This window comes from Podarcis muralis, chromosome 4 (genome assembly GCF_964188315.1).
Source record: "Podarcis muralis chromosome 4, rPodMur119.hap1.1, whole genome shotgun sequence".
In the NCBI taxonomy this organism is placed as follows: domain Eukaryota; kingdom Metazoa; phylum Chordata; class Lepidosauria; order Squamata; family Lacertidae; genus Podarcis; species Podarcis muralis.
In genome coordinates this window covers 15,273,089-15,291,386 of record NC_135658.1, presented here as the reverse complement: position 1 = coordinate 15,291,386, position 18,298 = coordinate 15,273,089, and the positions used below count along the sequence as shown (strand labels likewise).

Below are 18,298 nucleotides of genomic sequence, written 5' to 3'. Positions count from 1 at the left end.
AGAGCAGCTGCCTTGCGGGCAGAAGGCTCCTGGTTCAATCCTGGATGGTATTTCCAGGAAGGGATGGGAAAGACTCCTGCCTGAAATCATATCCAGCTGCTGCCAGTCAGTGTGAGCAATACTGAACTGGGTAGACCCGAGATCTAACTTGTGCTTCTTCTTTTTTCCTTCACCTGCAGGAAAACATAAACATTGACGAAGCTTCCAGGTGCTTGGTGAAACATATCATTGCTAGCGAGAGCGACCCAGTGCAGCCCGTCGAACCCGATGTCGTGAAACCGCACTTGAATTCCTCCAAGCTCGTCAGCTGCTCAGCTTGCTTTAAGTCCTAAGTAACTTCCAAGCTGTTTGTGGACACTGGAACTGAGCAAATAACTCACGAGAGAAAAGCGTCTCCACGTAGCCCAGCCTTTGCTACTCCAGAACACGAAACCAAGATCAGGAAATTCGCATTCTTCCCAAACATGCGGTTGAAAAAAATATATATATCAAAGTTGTTGCTTTAAATTTTTTGGATGGTTTGCCTTATAGGGTCCCCCACAAATGTTTGATATTCACAATCTGGGCTATTTCTTTGAATGATCACCACTCAGCCAAGGTGCTCTCTTTAAGAAGGCTGAGATATTACATTCATTGCTTCTTTTGTGAATACCTGCTTGAGGAGACTCTAAAATTTGCTTTCTGGGGATACATCACAGTTACAAGCATACCCACAGAAAGCAAAATTATTTTTTAAAAGAGTTGAATATCCACGGCTATTTTGCGAAAATATATGATGGGGTTAAATGCAATATTTCTTCTAGGGGTTTTTAGTGGGCGGGGGGTGGAATAGATATATTTTGCTCTGCAGCTCTGCAGCCCAGTGACATGAGCTCTAGATTCTGGCAGTGTTTCCTACTGCTTAGATGAGTCATTTGGGAATCAGAAGTCTGCCTTGGGGACAAGCAGATGTTTTCATTACTGTTCTGAGGGTTGGCTCTGCTGCACATCCCACTCTGCCTGCCTCCTGGTATAACCAGTGCCGAAAATTAATTCCAAGTGTGTCTTATGCTGCAGTTTTTCATTCGTGCCCTTTCCCCTTTCAGGTTTCTTTCAGGCACAAAAATAAACCTTAGCAATGTACAATCCCTCTTGCATCAAACCAGACACCAGCCTTTTGTCTCTTCAAGTGGCCAACCAGATAACTCAGGGAATCTCACAGGCAGAACATGAGGACGCTTGTCCTTCTCCTGCTACTATTCCCCATGACTGGCATCTAGAGATAAGTAAAGGTAAAGGGACCCCTGACCATTAGGTCCAGTCGTGGCCGACTCTGGGGTTGCGGCGCTCATCTCGCTTTACTGGCCGATGGAGCCGGCGTACAGCTTCCGGGTCATGTGGCCAGCATGACTAAGCCGCTTCTGGCAAACCAGAGCAGCGCACGGAAACGCCGTTTACCTTCCCGCCGGAGCAGTACCTATTTATCTACTTGCACTTTGATGTGCTTTCGAACTGCTAGGTGGGCAAGAGCAGGGACCGAGCAACGGGAGCTCACCCCGTCGCAGGGATTCAAACCGCCAACCTTCTGATCAGCAAGTCCTAGGCACTGTGGTTTAACCCACAGCGCCACCCGCGTCCCATCTAGAGATCATCTAGAGATATGTTGTTCCTAATCATCTAGGCATCTAGAAATCTGTTGTTCCTAATCCTGGAGGTTCCATGTAGCCACCATAACTAGCAGCCACTGACAGCTTTGCTCTCCATGAATTTATATGCACTCGTGCATATTGGTAATCTTTAAAGTGAGGGAAACCCCCTAGAGTTAGGTCCACAACTCTAGTCATTCCTAGATTCAGGGGCGGAGCAAGGTGGGTGCGTTGGGGGTGGAGCGCCCTGGGTGTCATCTCCTAGGGGGGTGACATTTGGCGCCACGGCCATCCGCAATTCCTGCCTACCCTGAGCCGTCGTGGGAAGGGCAGTAGCTGCAGTGCTTTGCAGGCATCCTTCTCCCCTTCCCCCTTCGTTTTGACAGTTCTGCTGGAGGAGGCATGCAGGCAGGCAGGCAGGGAGAGGATGGGAAGGAGGCAGGCAAGCAAACCAGCAGAGGAACCCCCCCCCCCCAAAAAAAAAAAGTTCAAGAACTTTGGCCAATCCTTCCCTTAAAAAAGCTCAACAGCTCCTGGCAATGACAATTGGTAGATCACAGCCAGTCTTTTTATACTGTGAGTAGATCACAGTCTCTTGGGAGTCCAACTAGATTTCAGGGGGAGTGGGGAGAGAATATTTTTTTTGCACCGGGTACCACCTGGCATTGTTATGCCACTGCCTAGGCTTAAGTCCCATTGATTTCAATGGGTCTGCTCAGAGCATCACAAAGTCTGCATCCAACATAGTGGCAAACTGAAAAAGTGACAAACTGAACATAGTGCATCCACTATGACAAACTGAAAATAATCTGAAAAAGTCCTGACTTTTTAAAGAAATTGGAAGATGGCAGATCACTTGTACAAGAGTGCCACTCCTCCAACGAAATCAGGTCATTTGTCGCCTCCCCGAATCTGAAAAGAAATTTTGCAAACTCGCATTGAGTCTTTCGCAGCTGTTGCAGAGATTAATAGTATGGCATGCCCGTGCTTGCTCACAGGTGACCGAAACTTATTACACAATGGTGTGAAAAGCTACACCTTCTGCACAACAATTAGAGGATTGTGAGTTCTACCGTCTCTTTGCTTGTATGTAGCCCAAAACCAGATAGACAGGCCTGGCTTTAGGGAACATATAGCTCTCCAGATGTGGTTGGCTTGTGTATCCATTAGCTCTGACCATTGGGGCTGATGGGACTTGGGACTTGGGAGTCCCAAGAATATCTAGAGCAGGTGTAGGGAATCTGTGCCCCTCCAAATGTTGCTGAACTACAACTCCCAACACAAAGCCAGCATAACCAATGGTCAGGGATGGGGAGAGTTGTAGTTCAACAACAGCTGGAGAGCTACAGATTCACTGCTCCCTGATTTAGAGGGCCAAAGGTCCTTTTCCATGGACTAAACTGCCTATAAAGCACTCTCCAACTCTTAGGATCCTCTGGTTTTGTTTCTTTGGAATTTCAGCCCCGCTGATTTTAGCAGAATTTGCTCCCAAGCCAGGGTGCCTATCAGCTGGATAGCTCAGTTGGTGATCAGTTGCCTGGATAAATTTCATTTAAAATTGCAGCCTTAATGTAGTACATCTCAACTGACTTTTCATCCTTCAGGATTCTCATGGCACTTGTGACATAGGCTTCAGCTGTCACTACCTTCCTGAAAGTAAGCCTCATTGGACTCAATGAGAACTTCTGAGCAGACACATACGCTGCAAACTAGTCACAGGCACCACAGATCTATATAAATGGGCACTTGGAAGTAAGCCCCATTGAGTTTAATGGGAATTATTCCCAGGAAAGTGTATAGCAGGGACAAGACACCTTATGTGGTTTGACTCCAACTCCCATAATATCCCTGATCGGGATATAATGTTGGCTGAGGCTGATGGGAGTTGGAGTCCATCTGCACACAGGGAGGCATAATGTTGTCAACCATGGATGATCACACTTGGCTACCTCAACAAGGGCATGCAGAAATCCAGGTGTTTTATTCCCCTCCCCTTAAAATGTGCTACACATCTTAAGAACAAGAGTGATGTATCCACTGAGATTTCAACAGAAGAGCTGTACTGCTACTAGAACGTGATGCAGTTCTTGAAATGAAACGCTACACTTTCTACAGAGGGAAAACTTTTTATTCCAAAGAAATAAAGAATCCATTCCCCGATTGTGGTGCTTTTTGTTTGCAAAGCCAGGTGGATACACAGAGCCCAAGAAATGTGTGTCTAGCGAGAATAGAGACTCTGTGTCCCTCCTGACCATTGGACATGCTGGCTGGGGTTGCAGGGATTTGAGTCCGACAACATTGGGATGGGCCACAGGTGTTTATATCCATCTTCCCTATGTTTCTTTGATTAAAAGAGGGGAGTGTGAGATTTGCACGCACAAAACCCCTCTGCTTGAACCCTTCACTCTGAAATGGACCTATAGACCCTGGGGAGAGAGCTCTATCCCGAAGAAGGGTATTGTGGGACTGTTAAGGATAGTAGGAAAGGATATATTGAATAAGTATTATCCTCCCTTCACTCACACTATTGTGTGATGTAGCAGAGCAGATTTCCCTTAATATAGCAGGAAGCTAGTTTGCAGATTTACTTGAATCTCTTTTGTTAAGTAATCCAATCTGGGTTGCCCAGATTGATTATTCCTGGTGTCCCCTTCCATCCCTCTTAAAAGAATAAAGACACAAGTCTTTCCCTAAAAGTAACAAGAAGTTTACTCACATTTCAGTTCACAATTTGATCCCTGAAAGGCAGGCTTTACTTAGTAGTTACATAACAATCTGTGAGTTCATCTCACATGGAGACTGAGCTCATGTGCTGCTGGCTGAGAGCCAGCAGACAGCAAAATTACATTAAAAGAACAAAATGGCTGCAGGAGAGCAGCGTGGCAGCAAGAGAGCAGCAAGCAAGAGATGGAGAGCGAGAGAGAGAGAAAATGGCAGTATGACTCACCTCTTTTATGGAGTCAGCCAGGGCCATGCCCATCTCCCAGGTCACATGCAGGGGGAGGGCGCTTCAGACCAGTAGAACAGGAAGTTACACTGACTGGAGAAACGCGCCCCTTGCCTGTGCCTACTCTAGGAAAATAAGGAATGTTGCATTTGACTGTTCCAATGGATTACATCCCACAGGTAACTCTAGCAATGTGCATGGATAATATTTTAACAAGGCATCCCCTCTTCACCAAGACCCCCACCCAAAAAAAGGAACAAAGGTGGCTGTCCCTGATATAAAAGGATAGCTGGAGTTTAGGGTCCCCCCTCCCCTGTTGGCAATCCGATTTGCATGTTATTAGAAAAATCTCCATGATTCGGGCAGAAGGGGCTGCTGATGGAACCCTGAAGAGACACTGCCATGGTCAGATAGACAATACTGAGCTAGGCTGACCAGTTTTCTGATCGCTTACCATGCAGCTTCCTATGTATGTCCCCACTTATAACTTGCTGGGAAAGAAAGTTATTAAGAACAAAATCTTGGAGATTTTGACATGGCATGCAAGTAAGGTTACCAATAGGCCAAGAAGGGGGGAAACACATTCTAGTCTGCTCTTGTGCCTTTAGCAGTGTGTTTATATATGTAAGGTAAAGGGGACCCCTGACCATTAGGTCCAGTTGTGACCGACTCGGGGGTTGCGGCGCTCATCTCGCTTTATTGGCCGAGGGAGCCGGTGTACAGCTTCCGGGTCATGTGGCCAGCATGACTAAGCCGCTTCTGGCGAACCAGAGCAGCGCACAGAAACACCGTTTACCTTCCCGCCAGAGCGGTACCTATTTATCTACTTGCACTTTGACGTGCTTTCGAACTGCTAGGTTGGCAGGAGCAGGACCGAGCAACGGGAGCTCACCCTGTTGCGGGGATTCGAACTGCTGACCTTCTGATCGGCAAGCCCTAGGCTCTGTGGTTTAGCCCACAGTGCCACCCGCGTCCTGGTGTTTATATATGTAGAAATCAGCAATTGATCACTAAACAGAGCTAAACTTCCAACATTTGTCACAAGCAGAGTCGATCTATGATGATGATGATGATGATGATGATGATGTGCATACTGCCCTTCATCCACAGATCTTGATGTGCTTCACAACATAAAATTACGATATAAAAACCACAGGATATGTAGTAAAAATAATAGCAACAAGCAACCAATAATCCACTCTCCCATAACACATTTAAAAGGGCAGCAGGTGTCAATCAACAAAAGGCCTGGTTGAAAATGAGTGTCTTCACCTGGTACCTACAGGTGTAGAATGAAGTTACCAGGTGGACCTCCCTGGGGAGAGCATTCTGCAAACAGGCAGCCCCTGCAGAAAAGGCCTGTTCTCGTGTTGCCACCCTCCAGACCTCTTGTAGAAGAGGTACAAGAAGAAGGGTCTCAGATGATGAACTCAGGGTCCAGGTAGGTATTGTGGTAGTGTACATGACTTACTTAGGTCCATTAATTTCAACGGGTGAAGTGAAATTCAGTGGGCTACAACCCAGTGCTTCCAACTTAACTCAGCGGGCTCAGGAATGTAGGAGCAAGTGATTCACAGCAACCGGAATTCAGAGACATTGTCTCCGACAGTGGAGGTAGAACACAGTCATTTGTGGCTGTGAACCCTGGGGCTGGCGGGAGTTTGAAGTCCAAAAGCATTTCAAAAGAACACAAGAAGAGCCTGCAGGATCAGCCAATGGCCCATCTAGTCCAACACCCTGTTCTCACAGTGGCCAGCCAGATACCTGCAGGGAAACCAGCAAGCAAGATTCAAACACAAGAGCACTCTTTCCTCCTGTGGCGTCCAGGGATCAGTGTTCAGAAGCATTGTTGATGCCAAGCATGGAGGGAGAGCCTAGCCATTGAAGCTAGCAGCCATTGATAGCCTTCTCTCCTCCATGAATTTGTCTAATTCTCTTAAAGCTTGGACTACTGCCATGCGCTCTACGTGGGGCTACCTTTGAAGGTGACCCGGAAACTGCAATTAATCCAGAATGTGGCAGCTAGACTGGTGACTGGGAGTGGTCGCTGGGACCACATAACACCAGTCCTGAGAGATCTGCATTGGTTCCCAGTACGTTTCCGAGCACAATTCAATGTGTTGGTGCTGACCTTTAAAGCCCTAAACGGCCTCAGTCGTGTATACCTGAAGGAGCGTCTCCACCTCCATCGTTCTGCCCGGAAACTGAGGTCCAGCACCGAGGGCCTTTTGGCGGTTCCCTCATTGAGAGAAGTGAGATTACATGGAAACAGACACAGGGCCTTCTCAGTAGTGGCGCCCACCCTGTGGAATGCCCTTGCTTCAGATGTGAAGGAAATAAGCAGCTATATTATCTTTAAAAGACATCTGAAGGCAGCCCTGTTTAGGGAAGTTTTTAATATTTAATGCTGTATTGTTTTTAATACTCAATTGGGAGCCACCCAGAGTGGCTGGGGAAACGCAGCCAGATGGGTGGGGTATAAATAATAAACTATTATTATTATTATTATTATTATTATTATTATTATTATTATCCTGGTTGGTGGCCAGCACCCCTTCCTGTGGAAGTGAGTTCCATAGTTTAACAATGTGCTGTGTGAAGGCCACCGGTTCATCTTCCTTGGTGTAGACCAAACTGTGATGGATGGATCAGTGACCTGGTTTGCTATGAAGTCGCTTCCTATGCCCCAAATCTGAACTTCCTCTACCTTCAAGTCTTTTCTCAGCAGTAGCATCCCAAAGCACTGCAAGGCCAGGAGCAAGGCTGCATAGACAGGTAGGCTGCAAGCGGTTGCATCGCCGTAAGACCATGCAAGGTACGTTCCTTGTTTTGCCATACATGATAAGATTGCTGCAAACAGCTGTAATTTGAATCCCCCTTGGAGACATGTAGAAAATGGAAGCTTTCGAGATGTTGTTTTATCTTTCTTTCACTGTGATGGATTGTAGCACTGCTTGGATGCAGCTGTTGTGTGTGGTTTTCTTGCTTGCTTGCTTGCTTGCTTTCCTCACTTTAACAGCCTTGCCGGTTTTCATACAGCTTAAGTGATCGCTAATTGGAAGTGAGGTAGCAATAAAGCGAATGCACAAAAGGCACCTGGGTAGTTAGTTAGCAGCCTTTGTGTTGCGAGATCATTTGGAGATCCCTGAATGAATGCTCTGTAATTCAGAATTAAGGCTTTTTGCAGCACGATCGTGAACTTTCCAAACGAAGATTAAATTGCTGCTGTGAAGTATGAATGTGGCTGGGAAGGTCTCCGCTATCATTCTTCTGTACTCTTATGTCATATCTTACATATCAACTCTATATATGAGCTATTATGAGTTTGAGTCTTTCCATGTTCATGTTTGTGGGATGTGATCCATGGGAGGCAGTCAAGTCCAACATTCCTTGTAATGATAGAGAAGACATGTGGGGGAATGTTTGGTCCAGCCAGTCAAAACTCCCTCTTCCTCTTGGCTGGAGCATCCTTTCTTTGCATGTGACTAAAGATGGGCATGACCTAACCAGTCCAGGTAACAAAAGAACAAGTCACGCAGCGCACCTCCCTCTTTTTGACTTCCTTCTTCGTTTGACCAGCTTTTTTTAGCTAGGACTGTTCTGTTAGCTCCTAGCTAGCAGAAGCACTGGGATTATTCCCCCATTTGGGGTGGATCCACATGTACATATTTGCAACTAAGTCTGCCTTCAGGAATCCAACTGTGAACTGATGTGAGTAAACTTCTTTTATTGACTTTGAATAAGATTGTCGTGTCTTTATTCTTTTAAGAGGGATTAAAGGGAATTTACCAGGAATGTACAATTCAATCTGAGAAAGACTGAATTGTATAATAGTGAGAGGCTTACACGAGCCTGCAACCAGCTATCTGCTGTGCATGTAAGAAAGGGGAATGGAACTCTGATACATAAAGGAACTTGCTAACACAAGTTAGGAAGGGTATTAATAAACAATATATCCTCTCCTGCCACCCTGAACACTCCCACAATGTTGATGCAGCAAAAACTACCACCCACATACACAAGCGAAGGACTGAGTCACTGACAAATTCTGCTTTAGCCAGAGAAAGAGTGTATTAGACACTTACTGAAAACTTACCTTTTGGGGAGATCTTATGAGGAAAGCTAGAGGGAGTTGAGTATGTTTAGCCTGGAGAAAAGGAGACAGAGAGGAGGGATAATAGCCATCTTCAAATATCTCAAGGGCTGTCACATGAAAGACTCTGACTAAACATTAGGAAGAACTTTCTGACAGTAAGAGCTGTTTGACAGAGGAACAGACTGCCTCAAAAGTGATGGACGTTCCTTCATTGCATATTTTCAACAGAAGCTGGATGAAGGATTCTTTAGCTGTGATTTCTGCTTTGCAGGGAGTTGGACTAGATGGCCCTTGGGGCCGAAGAAGAAGAAGAAGAAGAAGAAGAAGAAGAAGAAGAAGAAGAAGAAGAAGAAGAATCTGCTTTTCTCCAGATATTAATAATAATAAATAGGTGTTCACAGACCTTCCTAGTGTCTCTATTTTCCAGGAACAGCCCAGATTTATAGAAGCTGTCCCAGTTTCTGATTTGATCCTGGAATGTCCCACTTTTCCTTAGGACGACATTATCTTCATCGGAAAAAATGTTGGAGGGTTTGGTAGGGCGCCCCTATTTTCATCCGAGAAATGTTGGAGGGTGTGGTGTTCTGGGGCATAGCAGGCAAAAGACATACACGCTCCTTGGGCCAAACCTTTTTTTAAAGAAACAACAACAACAATTCTAATTTAACTACATGCCAGAAATTACAAAGCCATTCTAGCTGTAGCTCGACTGTCAAAAGATTTCCACTTAGCAGCAACCAATATCGGCACCCCACTAGCGTGACATATTACCAATTAACGGAATATTAAATCTATCTACGAGTTCATTCATTTATCCTAACAACTAACAGAATTGACTCTGGTTGCAGAGGGAACTCCCATCAAGCCGCACACATTTTACATGCCCAAAAACATTTATCAAAAGCTCTTGATTTTAGAACAATCCCCACCATATGCCAGTAATCTACTTTATCCCTCCTTCATCTCCAGGGCTGCTTAGGTGATACATCAGTTTAACTTGCCTGGCAGCAAGTACGACTAGAATAATGAACGGTAATTATTTCCTCTAATAGTTCTGTAAGCTGCAGTGGCCAGAATCACTGGGAAGATAAATTCTCACTGATTACTAATTAATTGTAAGGGATCTGTGATCCTCCAGATATTACTGGACTGCAACTCCCATCATCCCTGACCATCCGCCATGCTGGCTGGGACTAATAGGAACTGGATTCCACCAGCAGCTAGCGAGCCAACAGGATTTTCCCAGTGTTGCCATCCACTGATTTTCCATCCGTTGATCCAAGTCTAATAAAAAATTATATACTTTTGGCCATAAAACAAAAGGGTTTCCCCCAAAGACTACGGGATAATCTCCATTTTTCTGTTTACCGACGTTTTCCAAAAACATATTTATCTGCAAATATTGGCACCAATATCTTGATATTTCATCATTTTTTTTCCATGTGACTTTGATATAGGGAAATGGAATCTAGCTTATTACTGTTTACACTGACCGGTCAGTTTTACTGGTTCTACCTAGGTGTGCCATAGATTAAACTGCAGTAGTGGCTGGTGCCCATTGGAGCTGGTAGGACAGAAGGCAAGGAGGTCAATAGGAGGTTGAGTCTGAGTCAATGACTTACTTTTGTCTCCCATCCTTTTCCCTGCCAAATTGAGCGCCAAATTGAGAACAAGGAGGGAAGAAGCAGAAAGTCAAGACCACCCTCTGGACTGGTTGTAAGCAGTGTTAGAAACTCAGATTTATAAACTAGGTGCCAAATGGCTCTTTAAACCAGGGCTTCAGTCACCAAAACGGAATGTCTAGTTGCCATTTGGAGGCAAGCTAGCTGACAAGTCTTGCTTTTCTCAAATGATGGACTGACTGTGGTTGATTCTCAGTTAAACATCTGGCCAGTTCAGACGGCAACCTTGAACTAGGTTAAGAGCTTTGAGAACTTAAAGAAGAAAAGTCACTTGATCCAGGGACAGTCCACATATGTTGTTGTTGTTTAGTTGTTTAGCCGTGTCCAACTCTTCGTGACCCCATGGACCAGAGCACGCCAGGCACTCCTGTCTTCCACTGCCTCCCGCAGTTTGGCCAAACTCATGCTGGTAGCTTCAAGAACACTGTCCAACCATCTCATCCTCTGCCGTCCACTTCTCCTTGTGCCCTCTATCTTTCCCAGCATCAGGGTCTTTTCCAGGGAGTCTTCTCTTCTCATGAGGTGGCCAAAGTATTGGAGCCTCAGCTTCACGCTCTGTCCTTCCAGTCAGCACTCAGGGCTGATTTCCTTCAGAATGGAGAGGTTTGATCTTCTTGCAGTCCATGGGACTCTCAAGAGTCTCCTCCAGCACCCTAATTTAAAAGCATCAATTCTTCGGCGATCAGCCTTCTTTATGGTCCAGCTCTCACTTCCATACGTCACTACTGGGAAAACCATAGCTTTAACTATACGGACCTTTGTTGGCAAGGGGATGTCTCTACTTTTTAAGATGCTGTCTAGACAGAGCCAAATACTGAATATCAAAAACAGACAAATCAAATATTGATACTGACTCCCACATAGTCGATGTCAAATATCTGATGATCGACAATATCAGGATCCATAGCAGAGTGTTCTGCATGCGATCTGGGGAAGAAGGTTTCCTCTGACTGTCATACACAGATCAATACATCCTATGATACGGTCATAAACTGCCTATCTGTGGTACAAAAGGTTTATGAAGAGAATGCAGTCAATATACCCTTTAAGGATAAAGTTCAATTTCTCAGGATTATCCTGTCGGTCTCCATCACTCCCTCTCTTGCTGAGGTAAATAGTTTTGTAAATATTTAATGCAATGCATTTAGAAATACTCTTTAACATCGTACCTCAGGTTTGGTTGCTGAGGCCCTTGCTGTGCCCTCAGTGGGTGGAGGTGGGGAGGCTGGAATATGGGATAGTGGTTAAGAGCATAAGCCTAGGACCTGGGAAACCAGGTTCAAATCCCTACTCAGCCAGAAAGCTTACAGCAGGGGTCAGCAAACTTTTTCAGCAGGGGGCCGGTCCACTGTCCCTCAGACCTTGTGGAGGGCCGGACTATATTTTGAAAAATAGTAATGAACGAATTCCTATGCCCCACAAATAACCCAGAGATGCATTTTAAATAAAAGCACACATTCTACTCATGTAAAAACACCAGGCAGGCCCCACAAATAACCATAGCTGTCAACGTTTCCCTTTTTTAAAGGGAAATTCCCTTATTCTGAATAGGATTCCTCACAAGAAATGGGAAAAGTTGACAGCTATGCAAATAACCCAGAGATGCATTTTAAATAAAAGGACACATTCTACTCATGTAAAAACACGCTGATTCCCAGACTGTCCATGGGCTGGATTTAGAAGGCGATTGGGCCGGATCCAGACCCTGGGCCTTAGTTTGCCTACCCATGGCTTACAGGGTGACCTTGAGCCAATCACTGTCTCTTTACCTAACCTACCTCACAGGGTTGTTGTGACAATAAAATGGGGGCCACACCATGTCCCCCCACCTTGAACTCTTTGGAGACAAGGTGGGATATATCCCAAAACAAACAAACAAACAACAACAACAACAGATGAATAAGTGGCAAAATCCTAAAATGGTAGAATGTAAAATAGTAGAATGGCAGAATTCTCAAGCCATTAATTATCCCTATTTATTTATTGTTTCCATCGCATGACAGGGCAAAGAAGGGAGAGAGAAGAACTGGCATAAAAGGTCACAACTTTATTTTCCTATTAAACAGGATCCTCAGTTATAAAATTCCTGATGCGAGCATGTACTTCTTTAGAGACCAAAAGGGTGACAACGAGTAAATGTTGTTGGGGAAATATTGGGGCTCATTACCCAATATTCTTTGGGTTCAGCCTAGGTAGTCAGTAAGATCCAGACTACCCATGTCTACTTCCAAGGAAGCATGTTGAAGGCTGTTCACACACACACACACACACACACACACACACACACACACCCCTCTCTCCCCAGATGCATAACTTTCAGTGCTGTTGGTTTGTCCTTGAAAATCCATTCATGGTTTTCAGGAAGCGTTCTCTGAAAAGCCCATTACTTGAATGGAATTTGGATCATGCTACCAGTTTGTCGTCTCATAAATACCACTTATCTGCAGTAATTTGCTTCTCCTATTGTACAGTTATATGTCTTTATGCCGTGCTTGGCAAGCGCTCTGGCAGTCTCTCCATTTCCCTTATGATTCTGCAGTGCAATCTTTCTTCCACGTTTTAAATTGACGCCGTTCTTTTCTTCCAAATCAGGTTCCTTTTCATCCTCTGCCAAGCCCGGCTCCTTCCTTCTCTCGCTGCTGCACCATTCCCTACTGAAATAAATAAATAAATATCTCCCCAAAGCAACAAGGCTCCGGCTGACAGCCTGCCTGCCCGACATATGCATCTTTCCCTGCTTGTTATTGTTTATTTAAAGAGGACTATCTTTCTATGGGGACACGGGTGGCACTGTGGGTTAAACCACAGAGCCTAGGACTTGCCGATCAGAAGGTCGGCAGTTTGAATCCCCATGACGGGGTGAGCTCCCATTGCTCGGTCCCTGCTCCTGCCAACCTAGCCGTTTGAAAGCATGAAGTGCAAGTAGATAAATAGGTACCTCTCCGGTGGGAAGGTAAACGGCATTTCCATGCTGCTCTGGTTCGCCAGAAGTGGCTTAGTCATGCTGGCCACATGGCCCAGAAGCTGTACGCCGGCTCCCTTGGCCAATAAGCAAGATGAGCGCCGCAACCCCAGAGTCGGCCACGGCTGGACCTATGGTCAGGGGTCCCTTTACCTTTATTATCTGTCTATGATCCTTGGTTGTGTGATGATGTCTTATATCGTCTTTAAGCACGCAGGAGATTCCTAGTTTAACAGGGGAGGCTAGTCCATTAGAACAAATGAGGCATTGCCCCTCCAACTTTGGCCTTGATTTCCTCCATGCTTTCCAGACTTCTTACTTGCAACCAGTGTTTGAAATTAGCCAGGCTTATTTTGCACCTGACTTTCAACCACTAGTAACCAAGTGAAGATGCCTGGACGCCAGGATACCTGACAGCTCCGCCATCTGGGGATCATTGGATCTGGACTATTTTCACACACTAACACCCCATCCTGTGGAATTCTATCCATTCTATTTTATCTGCAAAATCAGAATGAATTTCTGGAACCGAAATGCTTTTCCTGTGCAGCCTGAGCAGCAGCAGCAGTCACCATTCAGAAAAAAGAGGTGGGAATAGGCCAGGCATAGACAAACTTGGCCCTCCAGATGTTTTGGGACTACAACTCCCATCACCCCTGACCACTGGTCCTGTTAGCTAGGGATGGTGGGAGTTGTAGTCCCAAAACATCTGGAGGGCCAAGTTTGCCTATGCCTGGAATAGGCCAATCTATATGTGGACTCGCCGGAGAATTGATGCTTTTGAATTATGGTGCTGGAGGAGACTCTTGAGAGTCCCATGGACTGCAAGAAGATCGAACCTCTCCATTCTGAAGGAAATCAGACCTGAGTGCCCACTGGAAGGACAGATCCTGAAGCTGAGGCTCCAATGCTTTGGCCACCTCCTGAGAAGAGACTCCCTGGAAAAGACCCTGATGCTGGGAAAGATAGAGGGCACAAGGAGAAGTGGACGGCAGAGGATGAGATGGTTGGACAGTGTTCTTGAAGCTACCAGCATGAGTTTGACCAAACTACGGGAGGCAGTGGAAGACAGGAGTGCCTGGCATGCTCTGGTCCATGGGGTCATGAAGAGTCAGACACGACTGAACGACTAAACAACAACAACAACATTTGGCTCTGTGGTTATTTGTTTCATTTATTTGTGCTCGGATTTTCTATGAATAAAAAATATATTCAAGGCGGCGAACAAAATAAATAGTAACACAACGGTTATTAAAACGACAACCCATAAAAGAAAATAAATAAATAAATAAAATGACAGCAGTGGTAGAAACCGTCGCTAAATGCCTCATCATCCAATTAGTGGCATGCATGAGTGGATGAACCAGAGTGAAATTGACAGTGAAATCGGGAGAAAAATGAAGTCTTAATAGTCCATCTGTATGAAAACATTGCAACCTACCATCTGAAAGTAAGAACGCTGCAAGGATCTCACACTGCAAAATAAGAAGATGCCAAATATTAAGTCAGACTATTGGTCCACATGGCTCCCTATTGTCCACAATGACATACCTTTCAACCATCCCAATTTGAGCGGGACATCCCAGAATTCTAGAAGCTATCCTGGCTTCTGATTGGATCCTGGAATGTCCTGTCTTTTTGCTCTGGTGTGAGCCAGCTGTCTTGTGCCAGAGTGCCAGACCAAAAGACATTCCTCTCTCCTTTTTTGGTATTGCACTCTTGGGCGAGGCAACTAGCTCAGAACCAAAAAATGAGCATCCTGATTTTGATCAGTGGGCTGTTGAAGGGTAGGCACTGGCTGGTGGCAGCTCTCCAGAGTTTCAGCTAGGGGACATTCCCAGTCCCACCAGGACGTGCCAGGGATCTCTGTTGCACCCAGCAGATGGGCTGTTAGTTAGATCAATCAGGGTTCATCCTATGTTCTGGTTGTTTCACCTCAGAAAGGATATGGTAGCAGGGGCATAGGAAGGGGGTGCGGTCCGCCCCGTGTGTCATCCCTGAGGGGGTGACAAAATGGCAAACCACGGGGGGCGGCACTTACCGTGGGGTCTGGCTTGCTGCTCGCCCGAGCTACGCTTCTCTCCTGGGAGTGATGCAGTGGCTCAGGGGCCCGTGCTGCCTGAAATGGCAGCGTGGAGCTTGCGTCTGCCAGGTAATAATAATAATAATAATAATAATAATAATAATAATAATAATAATAATATTTTATTTATACCTCGCCCTCCCCAGCCAAGGCCGAGCTCAGAGCGGCTTACAAGCAATAATAAAAACAAGATGAATGATTGCAACTTAAAAACAAAAATGAAATACAACATTAAAATAATGGAACATTAAAATATTAAAATGTAGCCTCATTGCAGGAGGAGAAGGAGAAGAAAAAAGAAAGAGAGGGAGGGAGGGAATCAAATTGACTCCAAGCCAAAGGCCAGGCGGAACAACTCTGTTTTACAGGCCCTGCGGAAAGAAATCAGATCCTGCAGGGCCCTGGTCTCATGAGGCAGAGCGTTCCACCAGGCCGGAGCCAGAGTTGAAAAGGCCCTGGCTCTGGTTGAAGCCAATCTAACTTCCTTAGGGCCTGGGACCACTAGGGTGTTGTTATTTATGGACCTTGAGGCTCTCCGTGGGGCATACCAGGAGAGGCGGTCCCGTGGGTACGAGGGTCCTAGGCCGTGAAGGGCTTTAAAGGTCAAAACCAGCACCTTAAACCTGACCCTGTACTCCACCGGGAGCCAGTGCAGCTTGAAAAGCACTGGGTGAATATGCTCCCATGGCAAAGACCCCGTGAGGAGCCTCGCTGCAGCATTCTGCACCCGCTGGAGTTTCTGGGACAGCTTCAAGGGCAGCCCCGCGAAGAGCGAATTACAGTAGTCAAGCCTGGAGATGACCGTCGCATGGATCACTGTTGTAGACTCTGTGGGCAGCTCGCTGCAGTGCCCCCCTGGGCGGATCGCTGCGGCGCCCCCATGGGTGTATCACCCCACCTCCGCCGCTCTGGGTGCTGGAGCAGCTAGCTACGCCCCTGTATGGTAGAATTGGAAACTGTTCGAGAAAAGGTGAGCCAGGAGATGGAAGGGAGAAATAATCCCAGTCAGAGAAGAATGGCAAACCAAGCTGGTGAACTATGCTGCAATTACAGTCATACCTTGGGTCACAGATGCTTCAGGTTGCGTTTTTTCAGGTTATGAGCGCTCTGAAACCCGGAAGTACCGGAACGGGTTACTTCCGGGTTTCGGAGGTCGCGCATGCGCAGAAGTGCTAAATTGCGCTATGCACAGAAGTGCCGAATTGCAACCCCCATGTGCACAGATGCGCCACTGCAGGTTGCAAATGCTGCAGGTTGCAAACGTGCATCTCGCACAGATCACGTTCGCAACCCAAGCGTCCACTGTACAAAATTAACTGGGAAGCTCAGAAATCAAGAGGACAAGAACTTTAAAAAAGAATGCGAAAAGTTTATTATCTATTTACGAGACCATTGTAAGCAGGTTAAACCATTAGGAGGATTTTAACCACACTTGTAAAGTAACGGAAAGTATGGATAATTTGGAAGGACAAAAATTTGGACAAGTATTGATATGCAGTCATCGATATTATCATTAAGACCCATGGAAGGAATGGGGGGGGGGGGAGTCAGGAGATTCAGAGCAATCTCGATATCTGGATCTTGAATTATTTTTTGTTGTATGTTTAAAATTTAAAAAATCAAATTAAAAAATTATTTAAAAAGAATGAGAAAATGTGAGTCAGAGGTGAAATGACAGAAGTTTTTAAAATTATGCATGCCATGGAGAAAGTAGGCACTAATAAGCATTATCTTCACACAGCACATAGTTTAACAATGGAACTTGCTCCCACAAGGAGTGCATGGTGGCTTCGAAAGATGATGAGACAAATTAATAGAATTGTAGAGCTGGGGACGTGGGTGGCACTGTGGGTTAAACCACAGAGCCTAGGACTTGCCGATCAGAAGGTCGGCGGTTCGAAGCCCCGCAACAGGGTGAGTTCCCGTTGCTCGGTCCCTGCTCCTGCCAACCTAGCAGTTCAAAAGCACATCAAAGTGCAAGTAGATAAATAGGTACTGCTCCAGTGGGAAGGTAAACGGTGTTTCCATGCGCTGCTCTGATTCGCCAGAAGCGGCTTAGTCATGCTGGCCACATGACCCGGAAGCTGCCTGTGGACAAACGGTGGCTCCCTTGGCCAATAAAGCGAGATGAGCGCCGCAACCCCAGAGTCGGTCATGACTGGACCTAATGGTCAGTGGTTCCTTTACCCTTACCTAGAGCTGGAAGGGAACCTGAGGATCATCTCGCCCAACCCCCTGCCATGCAGGTACATGCCGCTGTCCCATACAGGGATCGAACCTGCAACCTTGGCATTATCAGCACCACACTCTTACCAACTGAGCTATCCAGGCTGAGGCTATCAACAGCTACTAGGCCCGATAGCCGTGCTCCAGCTCCACTGTCAGAGGCAGTATGCTTCTGAATACCAGTTGCTGGAAACTGCAGGAGAAGAGAGTGTTGTTGCAGTCATGTCCTGCTTGTTGCTTCCCTACAGGGATGTGGCTGGTCATTGTGAGAACAGGATGTTGGCCTATTCCAGGCATAGGCAAACTCTGCCCTCCAGATGTTTTGGGACTACAACTCCCATCATCCCTAGCTAACAGGACCAGTGGTCAGGGATGGTGGGAATTGTAGTCCCAAAACATCTGGAGGGGCGAGTTCGCCTATGCCTGGACTAGATGAGCCATTGGCTTGATCCAGAAGGCTCTTCTTATGTTCTTATGAAGGAAGATGCAAGAAGACTTTAACACGGCATTTGCCTTGAAGATGGAGATATTGAAATGACAGGTTACTGCTAACGCATTGAGAACTCAAGTTTTACATTTCTAGTTCTTTTTAAAAAACACAACCACAGCATTCCTTTAAAGGAAAGGATGAGGACACAGAAGATGGGAAATCCTCTGCAATGAATTAGCTGAAGTAA

At 46.0% G+C, this 18,298-nt stretch overlaps 1 protein-coding gene and 1 non-coding gene across 2 annotated transcripts in view; one reads left to right on the top strand and one right to left on the bottom strand.

The window, feature by feature from the left end:
* The window catches only part of RAB38 (RAB38, member RAS oncogene family), a 35,283-nt gene extending 31,498 nt beyond the window's left edge, over positions 1 to 3,785 (top strand). The window contains exon 3 of the mRNA XM_028726022.2: positions 180 to 3,785. Within this exon, the coding sequence (XP_028581855.1) occupies positions 180 to 332 (153 nt within the window). The 3' untranslated portion in view covers positions 333 to 3,785. The remainder of the gene's footprint in view (positions 1 to 179) is intronic.
* Positions 3,786 to 17,652: 13,867 nt separating this feature from the next.
* On the bottom strand, positions 17,653 to 17,726 carry TRNAI-GAU (transfer RNA isoleucine (anticodon GAU)). Its single transcript has one exon. It is a non-coding gene; the product is annotated as a tRNA-Ile (tRNA).
* Positions 17,727 to 18,298: the final 572 nt, after the last annotated feature.